This window comes from Suncus etruscus, chromosome 3, assembly GCF_024139225.1.
Source record: "Suncus etruscus isolate mSunEtr1 chromosome 3, mSunEtr1.pri.cur, whole genome shotgun sequence".
Taxonomy (NCBI): domain Eukaryota; kingdom Metazoa; phylum Chordata; class Mammalia; order Eulipotyphla; family Soricidae; genus Suncus; species Suncus etruscus.
In genome coordinates, this window is record NC_064850.1 from 143,463,304 (window position 1) to 143,478,210 (window position 14,907).

A 14,907-nucleotide genomic window follows, 5' to 3' on the forward strand; every position below is an offset into this window, starting at 1 on the left:
TCAGGCTATAAGTCTGGCTCTAAGCTTCGCAGGAGTGATTTCTGAGTGCAGAGCCAAGAGTAATCCCTAAGCATCTCTGGATGTGGCCCAAAAGCAACAACAACAACAACAACAAAACTTAAAAGTTGGGGCCGGGAAGGTGGCGCTAGAGATAAGGTGTCTGCCTTGTAAGCGCTAGCCAAGGAACGGACCGCGGTTCGATCCCCCGGCGTCCCATATGGTTCCCCCAAGCCAGGGGCAATTTCTGAGCGCTTAGCCAGGAGTATCCCCTGAGCGTCAAACGGGTGTGGCCCAAAAACCAAAAAAAAAAAAAAAAAAAAAAACTTAAAAGTTAATTCAGAAATGAATAGCCAATTTGAGGATTCTGGAATTCTAGGTGATCTTTATTTTCTTCTCTAAATATTTGTGTTTTCTAAATTTTCTGTGATGAATGTATATTTTCTTGTTTCTTTCTTTCTTTTTTTTTTTTTTTTTTTTTGTTTTTTGTTTTTTTCTTTTTGGGTCACACCCGGCAGCACTCAGGGTTTACTTCTGGCTCTACACTCAGAAATCTCTCCTGGCAGGCTCCGGGGACCATATGGGATGCGGGGATTTGAACCACCATCCTTCTGCATGCAAGGCAAACACCCTACCTCCATGCTATCTCTCCAGCCCTGAATGTATATTTTTAAACAAGAAATATGCTATTGTAAAACATTACGAAAAGGTCTGTATTTGAAGTGTCTGTGTGTGGAAGGGGCTGTTAGTTTCTCCAGCTCCTATTTGCTTGAAGCCTAGGGCAGCAGACAATTTCCCCAAGGTGACTCAGAAGTGTCAACTCTGTAGTTCTGCATTGCAAGGGAGTTTCTTGACAACTCATGCCCTGCTCTACTCAATAAATATATCCTCACACATCACACATACAAAGCGTTTAGATAAGAAAGCAAATGATAACTGTAAAGCTGCATAACATAATCAAATAAGAAATGTGGACTAGACCTCAGATTCCCAGAATCGACAATGTCCTATGCTTCAAATGTCACCACAAGCCAGTATTTACCATAAGATGTTGAAATGTGTTCCGCATAGTTATCAAGGCATGCCAGAGTCACTTTTCTCAGTGTCCCCTTAGGAGAATTCATAACATGCTAACCCCAGCCGCCAGAGCCTTCTTGGAAATGCCACCTGAGTAAGCCAGCCCTTCTGAGAACAGAGCCATGGATCATAGACATTGGTGAGAGAGCCCCGTAAGTGCCCTACTAATGAGTGTTGTTTGGGAACGTGGGTGTCTAGTGAGCAGCCTCGATGGGAGTGAGAAGCTGTCTTCTCTTGGCACAGGCTTGGCATGATGAGAACTCATACCACTGTTTTTCCAGAGCCCTGGACCTATTTCCTCATTCTATCTATGGCTTTCTGATTTTCAAGGAAAGGGAAAGCAGTCTTCTAGGGAACTGGAAGCATAGATAATCTCACTCTTTCTCTATTTTAAATCTTAAAATGAAATATTGGAGTGATAGTACAGGGATTAAGGTATTTGCCTTGCACACAATTGACCATTTCAGTCTCCAGCACTATATATGAACACTCCTAAACACTACCAGGAGTGATCTCTGAGCACAGATTGAGATTCAAGACTTAGAGCACTGCCATGTGTGGTCCCCAAAGCCAAACTAACCAATCAGTCAATAAAAAATTTAATATAGGGCCGGAGAGATAGCATGGAGGTAAAGCGTTTGCCTTTCATGCAGGAGGTCATCGGTTCGAATCCCGGCGTCCCATATGGTCCCCCGTGCCTGCCAGGAGCAATTTCTGAGCCTGGAGCCAGGAATCACCCCTGAGCACTGCCGGGTGTGACCCAAAAACCAAAAAAAAAAAAAAAAAAAAAAAAAAAAAAAAAATTTAATATATAAAAAAATTTTTTTAATATGATGAAATAGCCTGCCAGATTGTTATAGTTTGGGTCTCTTGATTCTATTGTCATTGACTTTGGCTTGGATATTTAGTTTTGACCTTCTCTTTTTCTTTTTTTTGGTTTTTTGGGCCACACCTGTTTGATGCACAGGGGTCACTCCTGGCTAAGCGCTCAGAAATTCCCCCTGGCTTGGGGGGACCATATGGGATGCCAGGGGATCGAACTGCAGTCCTTCCTTGGCTAGCGCTTGTAAGGCAGACATCTTACCTCTAGCACCACCTCGCTGGCCCCTGTTTTGACCTTCTCAATTGACTTTCTATACTGTAGTCTATGTGAAGATCCCATCAGATTTGATCCCCTGCACCACATTGTTCCCACAAGTACTGCTTAATGTAGGCCCTATTGGGGGAGGGGATAGAAATCAATGAAGTTCCCAATAGTGGGAAGAAATTGAACTGAAAAAGAAAAAAGAGTTCTAGACAAGGAATCCTTTACTGTGAAAATCAACCTAGCCATTGCCCACAATTTTCTCATGAAAATCATGACACCAACATGAGCTTTCTTGTGAGCCTGGTCAATCTCACAATGCATGGAATTGGCGTTTTGTTTGTTTTGTTTTGTTTTGTTTTGTTTTGTTTTGTGACCACATCAGGTGATGCTCAGGAAGCCAAATAGGCTGCCAGGGATCAATCCTGGGTCAGCCACTTGCAAGGCAGATGCCCTTTCTGCTACAGTATCTCTCTGGCCCCACATGGAATTATTTTTTAAACTACTTGCAAGAAAGGGTAAGATGCAGTGACTAAATCTGTCATGAATGTATTCATTTATTTGGAAGGATATTGCTTTTGTTTTTCAATCAACTTTTATTATAAGAATCAATGTTTACAGTAGTATTAATATTCCTGCTTCATGCTCATGAAGTAGCATCAGCCCTTCACCAATGTCAGTCTTCCTCCTCCACTGTCCCTGGGAAACCCAACTACAATCATGTATGCAATCATGGTGCTTATATAAAGAACAAAATTTTCTTAAAAAGAAAAGGAAAGGAAAAAAATGTCCACATGGTTTTTACCTCAAAGTCAAAAAAAAACAAAAAACCAAAAACTGAAAAGGGCCAGAGAGATAGCATGGAGGTAAAGCGTTTGCCTTGAATGCAGAAGGTTGGTGGTTCGAATCCCGGCATCCCATATGGTCCCTAAGCCTGCCAGGAGCAATTTCTGAGCATAGAGCCAGGAGCCCCTGAGTGGGCTCCAATAAACAACCAATAGACAACAACAAAAAACCCTGAAAAGAAAAGGTTCTATAGCTGATTCTATAAGGACTTCCATATGAATGCAGTATTCCCCTCTGTCACCCCTAAGAAACCATTCAGAAATAACCTTCCAGGTCAGAGGTTGCCCAGTTTTAGGGTAACTCATGGAGAAGAAAGGCAAGAATCATAGAGCCTCTAGAGGAGGGAGCTGGATATATCTTCCTCCACCCCTGACATCTGAAGCTACAAGAGCCAAATGAGAGAAAAAACCGTGGCTCCTCCTGGGCTGGCCACGCTGGCTCTAGAGTCTAGATGATGAGCAGGAGACAAGAGCAGGCCTATTTTACCCCACAGATCCCCTGAACTGAGAGAACAGTGAGGGCAGGATCAAATGAGTTTTACCTCCTCTAAAGTGCTCTGCCGACTGAAGATGTTTGAAGCCAAGGCCCAGAGGGCACATTTGTCAAGCTCTCAAAAAAAAAAAAAAATAGAAACCAGGATCAAAGCAGAAGCACTTTCCAAATATAAACATTTGTCACCTACATTCACTTTTGATGTGTCCCATTTTGAATACATTTTTCCTCTATAAGGACAGCTTAATCTTTCCGTACACACACTTGGGTCCTTCAAACAGAGCCCAGCGACAATTTGGGGTGAGTGGGGGAGGTAAGAAAGGAAGTTCCAGTCAGGCAAAATAAAAAAGTGGAGGAGAGGAATCCCTTCAAATGAGTGAAACAGGAAGGGGAAAAGGAAACTTGCACTATGGAGCCCCTGGCATTTTATATCATGCCTCACATTTTCCTACAGATTTGCTTTGGAAAGAGGTCGTCATTATTCCTATTTTGTGAAGATTTTACTTCACCTATCCCAAATAACAGAGTTGCAGAAGTATAATCAGGATTAATCTTTAGCTCTAATTGACTCCTTACGGGGTGCTGAGTCCTAGCTGACACCTGTAAAAGTGGTCTCAGAAAGTAAAAAACAATGACCTCAAGTCAGCAAATGATCTATGGGGCAGGATGTGTCCAATATGTCTTTTAGGATCAGAAAATACTTGTATATTCTTCTCATTTGGATCTTAATCAAGATCAGTTTCTCACATCTAAAAGCAATAATGCATTACTGTTACTTTCTTATTTGTTTTTGTGCCATAAAACCCAGTGCTCAGGGCTAACTCCTGGTTCTGTGTTGAGAGATTTATGTTTGTAGTGCTCAGGGGATACATGTAGAGCCAGGGATCTTGAATCAGGGTCATGGCCAAAGCAGCCAGATGAGAGGCAAGTGCCTCTGAATCTTATGGTTTCTTACTGGTTTCTTATTTTTTGTTTCTCAGTGGATCAGTGCCTCATCTTTAATGGCAATGTGAGCTCTGCTAAGCAAGAGGAACCTAGAGTTGTAAGGTTCTTACACCATCAAGAGAAATAAGCAGGGGTGGGGCAGAGCAATAGTACAGCAGTAGGGTTTTTGACTTGCATGCTGCCAACCCAGGACGGACTTGGGTTTGATCCCTGGCATCCCATATGGTCCCCCAAGCCTACCAGGAGTGATTTATGAGTGTAGAGCCATGAGTAACTCCTGAGTACCAACTGGGTGTGGCCCAAAAACAGAGAGAGAGAGAGAGAGAGAGAGAGAGAGAGAGAGAGTTATAAGCCATAGCATGAGGTTCAGAGCTTTTCACACTCATTGCTAAAGGAGAAAAGGAAGAAGGAGGGAAGTAACATCTGCCTCTCCTAAGAATTAAGTGGGTTCTGTTCATGGTGACCCAACTGGCACAGGCATAGAAAACTGAGAACAAGATTTTTCAGCCTCGAGAACTCTACTTTTTAATGGAAAAGTAGACAGAAATCAGGGCCTGAAAGAAGGGAAGGGAAGACAGAGAACAGAAGAAAGTTCCTTACAATGAGTCCTTCCCTCAGTTGGAAATCAGCCTTTGGATTTATTTAAAAGCTAAAAAGATGAATAGTCATTTCATCTTGTTCATATGGTTTTATTGAATATCTTGGGAGATATAGTATTAGAACAAGAGATCAGAGTTAACTTAGGAAATTTGGTGATTGTTTTTTATGACAAATCACATTTAAAGCAAACACACTTACAGTATCTGAGATAAAGTTCATTCCCCCGTGATGAGGTCGTTTTATGGAATGCTCCTAGGTCCTAGGCAAGGTTTCAAAGCCGTTAAGTTAACCTAGGTGAGAGAGCTGCTGGGATTTATGGGAATGTTGGCACCCAGGTGACACATTGGATAATCTTTAACAGAGGAAGTCTGTCTGGTGCCTGCTCTTTGTTCCAACTCCACTTTTATATTTGAGAACCCTTGTGACATACTTGCTATTCACAGCCCAGTCTCACACTGTCACAAGCATGGCCCGGTGTCAGATACTGAACAAAGAGGATTGACCCTCCCCCAATCAAAAGCTCCCTTCATAAAACCCCCAAGTCTAGAATAGAATTTGCTCTCCACTCAGTAATGCTTTGCAAGGCATAGGGTACATTTTCTAAAACATGTTTAATATTCTTTACCTATCTTCTTACATAAAACATGACACACTTGGGGATTGGCATGTTTTGCAATTTTATTGCTATCATGCAATAATATATATCTTATAAAATATAATTTCTCTGAGAGGCATTTATTAAACACCATTCAGATAATTTCTTAAAAATTTTTGGAGGGTGGGGCAACTCTCACATGCAAAGCATGTGCTCTGCTCATTGAATGATCTCTTTGGCCTTCTGAAGAGGACACGGGATACAAGAGCATGCCCCCCTTCCCCTTCTCTCTCTCTCTCTCTCTCTCTCTCTCTCTCTCTCTCTCTCTCTCTCTGTTACTCTCTTTTTAAAGGGCATGTTGGATAAAAAGACAAAAACAGCAGGGCTCAGGTTACTCTGAGGGATTGAACCAAGTGGGTACATTGCAAGGAAAGTGCCTTAAGTCCTATACACTTTCCTTGGCCCAAATTCAGTGTTTTAAACCAACAGAGACTACCAATTAAGAGTCTCTGAGATACCAGTGAAATTATAATGGAAAGTTCTGAATTTTCTTCACTCTTCAGAAAAAAATTTCTCCATGAAATACATGGAGAATACATATGACTGGGAGGCTCAGCTATAAACAACTAGACTGACCATTATTTTTCACCTTCACATGAACTAAATGTCACTACACTTTATTGTTGGTATCAACAATAGCCAAAATTACTTGAAGACTGTTGACTTTCTGCTGTTTGTGAAAAAGAAAGTTTGATCCCATTATGAGACCACTGGAGAGCACACGGACAGACTTACTCAATTCTCTTTGTCATATTAATTAACTGGAATACAGTTGAAAACTGAAGCTCAGCATTATGGCACCCCTATGAAATTAGTTCAATGACTAAAAAGTCTATGGGTTATTGTTGGTTTAGTTCACAAACCTGAATTATTAAACATCCACCCAGAGTTAGACATGGGTGATACAGAGATAAAGAAGACATACTCACTGAAGTGTACGAGCCCTATAAGAGTTGGCAGATTTGGGGCCAGAGAGATAGCACAGTGGTAGGGAATTTGCCTTGCACACAGCCAACCCAGGATGGATGGTGATTCAAATCCTGGTATCCCATATGGTATCTCCATGCCTGCCAGCAGCAATTTCTGAGCACAGAGTCAGGAGTAACCCCAAAGCACAGCCAGGTGTGACTCAAAAACCAAAAAAAGAAAAAAGAAAAAAAGAGTTGGCAGATTGGTGAGATATGAAAGCCTTGCTTTCACAGAAGTCCAGTAGGAAAGATAGGGAGAGATATAGGATGACCTCTGACATTGTGAGATATAAAGGTAAAAGAGCAACAAATGGCCAAAGACAACCGAATTGAGTAAAAAGGTGGGAGACTAGCAGGGGAGATGAGAGAGACAGTCGGGATATAGCTGGAGAGAAGTGGCACTTGGGATTGGGAGTAGTGTGGAAAATTGTAGTCCTGTATCATAATCAGTGTTGTAAAGTGTGATCCTCAATAAAAATGTAAAGAAAAAATAAAGTTTTAATAAAGAAAATTAATTTAAAAATTTTTTTTAAAAGTATGACACAAGAAAATACTTTTGTATGCATCTACAATAATATATTTTTCTACTACATAGATGGAACTTAGGATATCATGCTGAATTAAGTCAATCAGAAGAAGGATGGAAGATCACTCATTTGTGGAATATAAAGACACAGAGTAAGGGAACAACAAATGACCAAGAAATGCATAATTGCAAGGAAAGTTAAGTGAAAAAAACTATTAATGACCAAAAGCAGCCAAATTGGAGAGTAGGCCCACAGAACAGTTTAGAAAGAGCTTTGCACTTGAAAGAAAGGTGCTTTTAGGCCCTGTGGAAGGAAGTCGACACTGGTGGTGGGTTTGATGCTGGAAAGATGCCCGTATTAAACCATCACAGTTTGCAAATTAATGTATCTCAATAAAGTTTTCTATTGTTGTTTGTTTGGAGGGTTTTGGGCCACAGCCAGTGGTGCTTAGGGGTTACTCCTGGCTCTGTGCTCAGAAATCACTTTTGACTGGCTCAGGAGACCATATGAGATGCTATAGATCAAACCTAGGTCTGTCTCTAGTTGGCCGCATGCAAGGTAGACTCCCTACTCCTGTGCTATAGCTACAGCCCTGCAATAAAGTTTTTTATTTATAAAAAAAAAATAAAAGCACATTGGGGCAGGAACAGTGGTGCAAGCAGTAGGGCATCTGCCTTGCACATGCTAGCCTAGGACAAACCATGGTTCCATCCCCCTGCATCCCATATGGTCCCCCAAGCTAGGAGCAATTTCTGAGCTCATAGCCAGGAGTAACTCCTGAGCGTCACTCAGTGTGGCCCCAAAACCAAAAAAAAAAAGCGCAAAAAAGGTAGAGGGGTGTAGGGGCCCCATCCTGAAGGGAGAACATGGCTGAACTCATCACTAGGCTCCCAGACACGCAGGTGGTTCACCTATAACCAAGCGGGCTCAATCTACCCCACCTTACAGTATTCTTAATGGCTGAGGGCAATAGTGAGCACTATAGACACAACATATGCTGTCAAACTATGAATTCACTGGGGTAAGGGAGGAGTCAGAGTGTACCACAAAACCCATGATCTGTGCTCTGAAAAGTGTCCAAGCCAGCAACATCTTGGATTCATGGTTTTCATCAAAGCTTTGGGTTCTCACTCAAGGGGCGTAAAGCAAAAACTTTATTCTAGAGGTTCTGATACCTCTAAAATAGATATAAAATAGAACAAGCCTCTAGGATAAAATAAACCTGGTAGAGTAAAAATTTCCAGGGAAGGGCCTGGAGAGATAGCACAGCGGCGTTTGCCTTGCAAGCAGCTGATCCAGGACCAAAGGTGGTTGGTTCGAATCTCGGTGTCCCATATGGTCCCCCGTGCCTGCCAGGAGCTATTTCTGAGCAGACAGCCAGGAGTAACCCCTGAGCACCGCTGGGTGTGGCCCCCCAAAAAAAATTTCCAGGGAAAATAATGGCCTTCCCCAAACAATAAACCTTCTGTAATGGAGCAACTTTGTTCTCAATGGGAATATAATTCATCAAGGTAAGTTATGAGCATCTTTCCTAAAGAGGTTTTCATTGACTTTCTACTCAGTAGGGGAGATAGGTGAGTATCTCCTCTCCTGATGAATTTTGACAAAGAGGGATGGGGTTTGTGGCTACACGAGGTGCTGGGGCTACATTCTCAGCAGCACCCTGGGGAACCATTATTCGGGGCTAGGGTTTTCCTTGGTCAACCATGCAAAGCAGGGACCTTTACCACACTGTACTCTTTCCCCAGTCACTCTATTAGAGAAGTGTCCTGAAATGTTATGAACTAAGCTTTGCTTCTTTTTTTTGTATGACAGGGAGCACTCCAAGCAGTGTGCCCATGGTCTATGCTCTGTGCTCTTTTACTGATGCCCCTTTGAGCTCTGTACTCCGGAATCGATCCTGATGGCACTTGGAGCAGTGGTTATGCAAGGCAAGCAAATGCCCTGCTTTCTTTCCCTGGCCCAGTTTTGGGCTCTCTCACTGTACACCTGCATGGACTAAGTACACTCATGTGGAAAATGAAGGATTGAACTGAGTGATCTCTGAGGTCTCACATTTCATCTATTAGCTTCTCAGTCCTAACAAATTGCTTCCCCAAAACCCTCTATCAGTAAAGCCCAACATTGGCTTTTCATTCAACCACTATTTATCTTCATCACGAAAGGCCTTTCTCAAAGACAAAGAAAACGTATAGGAAAGAAGAAAGCAAAGGGAAAAAAGACCAATAATGTCCTTGCCCAGATATTTATCCATCACAGTGCTTTATGTAGAGGGTGATTTTCCTGTTATATTTAGATTACAATCAAACTGTAAAAGAACTGTTATCTCCCCGTTCCTGCTTTTTTTTACTTTAAACTTGAGACCTTTGTCCTCCTATATTAGAGAAGCTGTAAATACTACAAGAGAATGTTTACATTTTAAAAATCCATTTTCCTTGATCATTTCTAGCAGGAAGAAAAAACACCCTTTGTACTAACATGCCAATTCATCTTGACTTTGTAAAAACAGTTTCCCACTAAAATGGCTTTTTGCAGTCACCTGAGGGCTGCCCTTGCTTGCAGCAACATCCCCCGTCCTTCCATAGGAAACTCTTTCCTGGCTTCCAGATTTGGTCATAGCTTTGCAATGTTTTTCAATCTTTCATCCTCTTGTCTTTGACAAGTCTGGATAAAGCTGAAAGTACTATCCGAGTCAGGAAGACAGGCCCTGCCCTAAGACATTTGAAATCTACCCAGTCATGAGTGTAGGGCTTGGAAATGTGCTGTGTTCTAAATTTGTAATTAGTGTTAGCATGGGATTTATTTTGAAGTGTTTAGAAAAATGGGCTTGCTAGTCCTTTCAAAAAAAGAAGGAAAAGTTTAGTCACATTATCAAGAAACCAAATAGCAACTCACCCTGGGTCACCAGGGAGGCAAACACATTTACTGGAGAAACCTTTAATGCCCCATCAAGGTGAAATGAAAGACAAACCTAGGAAATCCAAGGAAGATGTTAGATGAGAGTGCTTAGGCAAATTGATCTTTTCCCAGAAAGACATTTGTGAAAGCCTGAACTTACACTCAACATATGCACAACTCACAGAACAATGTTTCCAGCAATTGTGATTACAGCCTCAGCCAGTGCATGGTTCCTCAGAGCACCAAGCGTGGCAGGAAACAGCCACATGGCATGAGTGAGTGGTAAAAGCAGAAGGATAATTCAGTTGCTAAATGCTCATGTTGCCTCACTAACAATAAGGTGTTTCTTATCTGTTACTAACATACTTGGAGGAATGGGAAAGATAGTGCCAAGAGATCTGTCTTCTGATATACCTTCCCACTTTTTGTAGATGTCATGCCTTACACAGCCTTATTAAATCAAATCACAAGCAGAAGAAAATTCAGCCCAGTTCACATGAGAATAGTGTTAACCAGACCTGATTCTGTCAACCACATTTTGTATATCACGTTATAGATGATGTCTTCTGCCAGGTATGTGGCTCAGCAGTAGAGTCCTTGCCTTGCATGTGTGAAGCCCTGGGTTTGATTCGGGCACTTTCAACAAAAAAATCCTATTCTTGGAATGGAGATAGAGGGAAGGAAGGTAGAATGGAAGATATTCATCCAACTGACACCAAGAAAATAAAACAAAATAATTATGATAGAGTATCAAAGGATACCATGAATAAATAAATCCAGCACATATTTCATGTTCAATAAATATTTACAAGATGAATGAGAGATTAGATGCTAAGAAAACATTAAAAATTTAGAAGCACAAAAGAGAAGGGAATTATTTGTGGCTGAAGGCATCCTCAACTGGCTTTAAAATTAGACCTTATTAGTAGGTAGGGTTCTCAGTGATGGAACAAAATTCGCTGCAGCTCAAGAAAGCATGTAGAAGCTAAAGAACACACATGATAGAACACTATCGGTAGGAGGAGGGACTTCTTATCTGCTGACTATTTAAAGAGGTGCAGTGGAAATGAGAGATTTAAAGGACTGTTGTTTTGGGGTTATTTTTGATGGTTTGGGGTGTTTTTTTTTCTGTCTCAGATTGCTCAATTCACCTACTAGCAAAACAGTTTATTTTACTGCTCTACATCTTCACAAATGTTGACCTTAACCATTCCAAGATTTGAAAACAAGCTATAATATTAATGTTTGAACCAAATTGGACCTATTGCAGACAGTCCATGTAGTCCATCCATGTCATAAAGTTTGGCTCACCAGAACAAAAATAGTGCAGACTTTTGGTCCAAATGGTTGAGATAAGGAAGAATCTATAGCAGGACAAAGAGCTTAATAGGCTGGAGAGTGTGCTTTGCAGGCAAGGATGTGTTCTATCCCCAGAAGTACATGGTCATCTGAACACCACCAGGAGAAATCTCAAAGACATCCAGGAACAACCCTGAATAGTGAGCTGGAAATAGCATTCTTCTAGCTACTTTCAGATACTGAGCATCCCTGGGTGAGGCCCAATAAACAAAAAGAAGAAGGAAGAAGAAGAAGAAGAAGAAGAAGAAGAAAGAAGAAGAAGAAGAAGAAGAAGAAGAAGAAGAAGAAAAAGAAGAAGAAGAAGAAGAAGAAGAAGAAGAAGAAGAAGAAGAAGAAGAAGAAGAAGAAGAAGAAGAAGAAGAAGAAGAAGAAGAAGAAGAAGAAGAAGAAGAAGAAGATGATGATTTAATGCTCAAAAAACTCATGGAAGGACGGCGCGGGCGGGCGGGCGGCGAGCGTCTGGCTGCGTCCCCGGCGGCGCCATGGACGACGAGGTGGTGCGCATCGCCAAGAAGATGGACAAGATGGTGCAGAAGAAGAACGCGGCTGGGGCACTGGATTTGTTGAAGGAGCTTAAGAATATTCCCATGACCCTGGAATTATTGCAGTCCACGAGAATTGGAATGTCAGTAAATGCCATTCGCAAGCAGAGTACAGATGAAGAAGTGACATCTTTAGCAAAGTCCCTCATCAAGTCCTGGAAGAAGTTATTAGATGGACCATCAACTGATAAAGACAGTGAAGAAAAGAAAAAAGAAACTGCAATAACGTCACAGAATAGCCCTGAAGCAAGAGAAGAAAGTAGCTCCAGTGGCAACATAAGCAGCAGAAAGGATGAGACGAATGCTCGAGACTCTTACGTTTCACCCTTTCCTCGGGCACCAAGCACCTCTGATTCTGTTCGGTTAAAGTGTCGGGAGATGCTCGCCGCGGCTCTCCGAACAGGAGATGAATACATTGCTATTGGAGCTGATGACGACGAATTAGGATCTCAGATTGAGGAAGCTATATATCAAGAAATAAGGAATACAGATATGAAGTATAAAAATAGAGTACGAAGTAGGATATCCAATCTTAAGGATGCCAAGAACCCAAATTTAAGGAAAAATGTATTGTGTGGGAATATTCCTCCTGACTTATTTGCTAGAATGACAGCAGAGGAAATGGCTAGTGATGAGCTCAAGGAGATGCGGAAAAACCTGACCAAAGAGGCCATCAGAGAGCATCAGATGGCCAAGACAGGAGGGACGCAAACGGACTTATTCACCTGTGGCAAGTGTAAGAAGAAGAACTGCACCTACACGCAGGTTCAAACTCGTAGTGCTGATGAGCCAATGACTACATTTGTTGTCTGTAACGAATGTGGAAATCGATGGAAGTTCTGTTGAGTTGGAAGAATTGGCAAAATTTCTGGACCATTAAAAATGGATTTTATAATTAGCTTTAAAGCTAAGTGATGCAACTAACTTCCTGCGAATCAGATTTTTTAAGTAATGTACATCTTTTGGGTTAGTTTTTGTTTTTGACAACACCCTTTCTTAAATGCCTTTGTAGTGTCAGACCAATAGAAAACCTGTATAACTGTATGGCCTCTGTTTCAGAACATTCTTTTCCTTTTTTCATAAGTAAGTTGATACTAAACTTTTATCAGTTAAAGTTCGTCCATTTCTTTTCACCTTCTTTTCCTTCTTGAAGGAAACACCATAGCATTTTTTACTATCTGAGGCATACATAGCAGAAATGTTATTTTTCTCAGCTAATACATAAGTGGATAAATGGAAACCATTTTCCCCATTTGGCATGTACCGCAATAGTGAAGGATGAGAAGGTAATGTAATTTAAAATTTTATCAAATGTGTGCCCCATTAATACCAGTTTATCTAAATGTATATAATATTTGACCTAGAATATGATCTTAATTTTATGCTCATAAGTCTGGATAAGTTAGATATTTTGCATTTGTAACTGTGATCATTACTTCTTGTACTTTCTTGTACATGTTTACTACTTGCTCTTGATAGATTCTACTTTTGGCAACAAGACATTGTTGAAATCAGTTTAGTTTTGCTTATTTACTTGTTTATAGTCTGTTTTAGTTTTGCAGAACATGTTGTAAGCTGATGGGGTTCCATAAATCTTAGCAGCAGCACAGAGTAAAAGCTTCCAATGGTTTCCCCCTCATGAATATAAGGTGGGAATAAAATGTTAGCAAGTTAGCATAGCATAGTTGTTATTATCACTTTATCCCTTGCAATGGATTTGGAAACCTATACTGACCAAGGATTAAGTTTAGGACTACTTTAATAGCCCATGATATCATTAAAATTGCCATTCTCTATGGAGATTGAGATTATGAGAGGAAATATTTTTGCCCATTGTTTTGTTGGTCGACTTTTTTCTATACCGTGGAGGAGGTTGTTGAAAAAGTAGAAATTATGGCCTGTAGCACACTTGAGTTGATGTAGAAGTTGAGGCTCACTACTGTTTGAGAGGCCTCTTTGGTTCGAATGAAGGGGTATGGTTTTCATCTAGGTTCCTTAGGCTGCGCTTGATCTAGTGCTAGTCTTAAAAGTTAGACAGTCCACATTATCATGCTCAGTCTTTACTTTGTAGCACACCTACAGAAAGACATTGGTGTAAGCCTTACATGTTTCATCTCTCCCTTTTCCACTTCATTTTTATTGCATACCAGATGATGTAATACAGAAGATCCCTGTTCAGAGTTGGCTATTTTGTCTCTGCTCTGTTGGGTCATGTGTGTAACCTTTATTTTCGTCCTTTCTAAGTAGAAGTAAAATTTGAAAAGAACAAATTTAAGAATGAAGTAAAAATTAGTCCCACTTTCAAATTAAGTGATTCATTTTACAATTTGTAATTCAATAAAGTTCCTTGTTATTAAACTTAAAAAAAAAAACAAAAAAACTCATGGAAATCTAAAAGTGATTAAAGTTCCCATTGAATTTAATCTAGTTAATATGCTATAAGTTTCCCAGTAGAAACCAAAAAGGTGTGTGTCTTTGACACAAATCACCATAAGAAGCTTTAAGGAAAGTAGCCACTGGGGGCCGGGCGGTGGCGCTCGAGGTAAGGTGCCTGCCTTACCTGCGCTAGCCTAGGAGACGGACCGCGGTTCGATCCCCCGGCGTCCCATATGGTCCCCCAAGCCAGGAGCGACTTCTGAGCGCATAGCCAGGAGTAACCCCTGAGCGTCACCGGGTGTGGCCCAAAAACCAAAAAAAAAAAAAAAAAAAAAAAAAAAAAGGAAAGTAGCCACAATAGAGTGCCATCCAGAGCCACGCAAGATCACTCACTGGACTTGGGTGACTTGGGAGTTTATGAAACAATAGCATCTTCAAGGTAGGAGCCTGGAGCTATAGTACAGTGGACATGGTGCTTACCTTGCATGTGACCAACTAAATTTAATCTCTAACACCACATATTGTCCCCCAAGCCATGTCA

At 41.1% G+C, this 14,907-nt stretch overlaps 1 protein-coding gene across 1 annotated transcript; it reads left to right on the forward strand.

The window, feature by feature from the left end:
• Positions 1-11,920: 11,920 nt before the first annotated feature.
• Positions 11,921-13,419, forward strand: LOC126003772 (transcription elongation factor A protein 1). Its single transcript, XM_049770124.1, has one exon. The coding sequence runs from the start codon at positions 11,931-11,933 to the stop codon at positions 12,834-12,836; it is 906 nt and encodes a 301-aa protein (XP_049626081.1). The 5' UTR covers positions 11,921-11,930; the 3' UTR covers positions 12,837-13,419.
• The last annotated feature ends 1,488 nt before the right edge of the window (positions 13,420-14,907 follow it).

Coding starts and splice junctions, on each gene's coding strand:
- LOC126003772 (XM_049770124.1), top strand. CDS start 11,931: ATGGACGACGAGGTGGTGCGCATCGCCAAGAAGATGGACAAGATGGTG.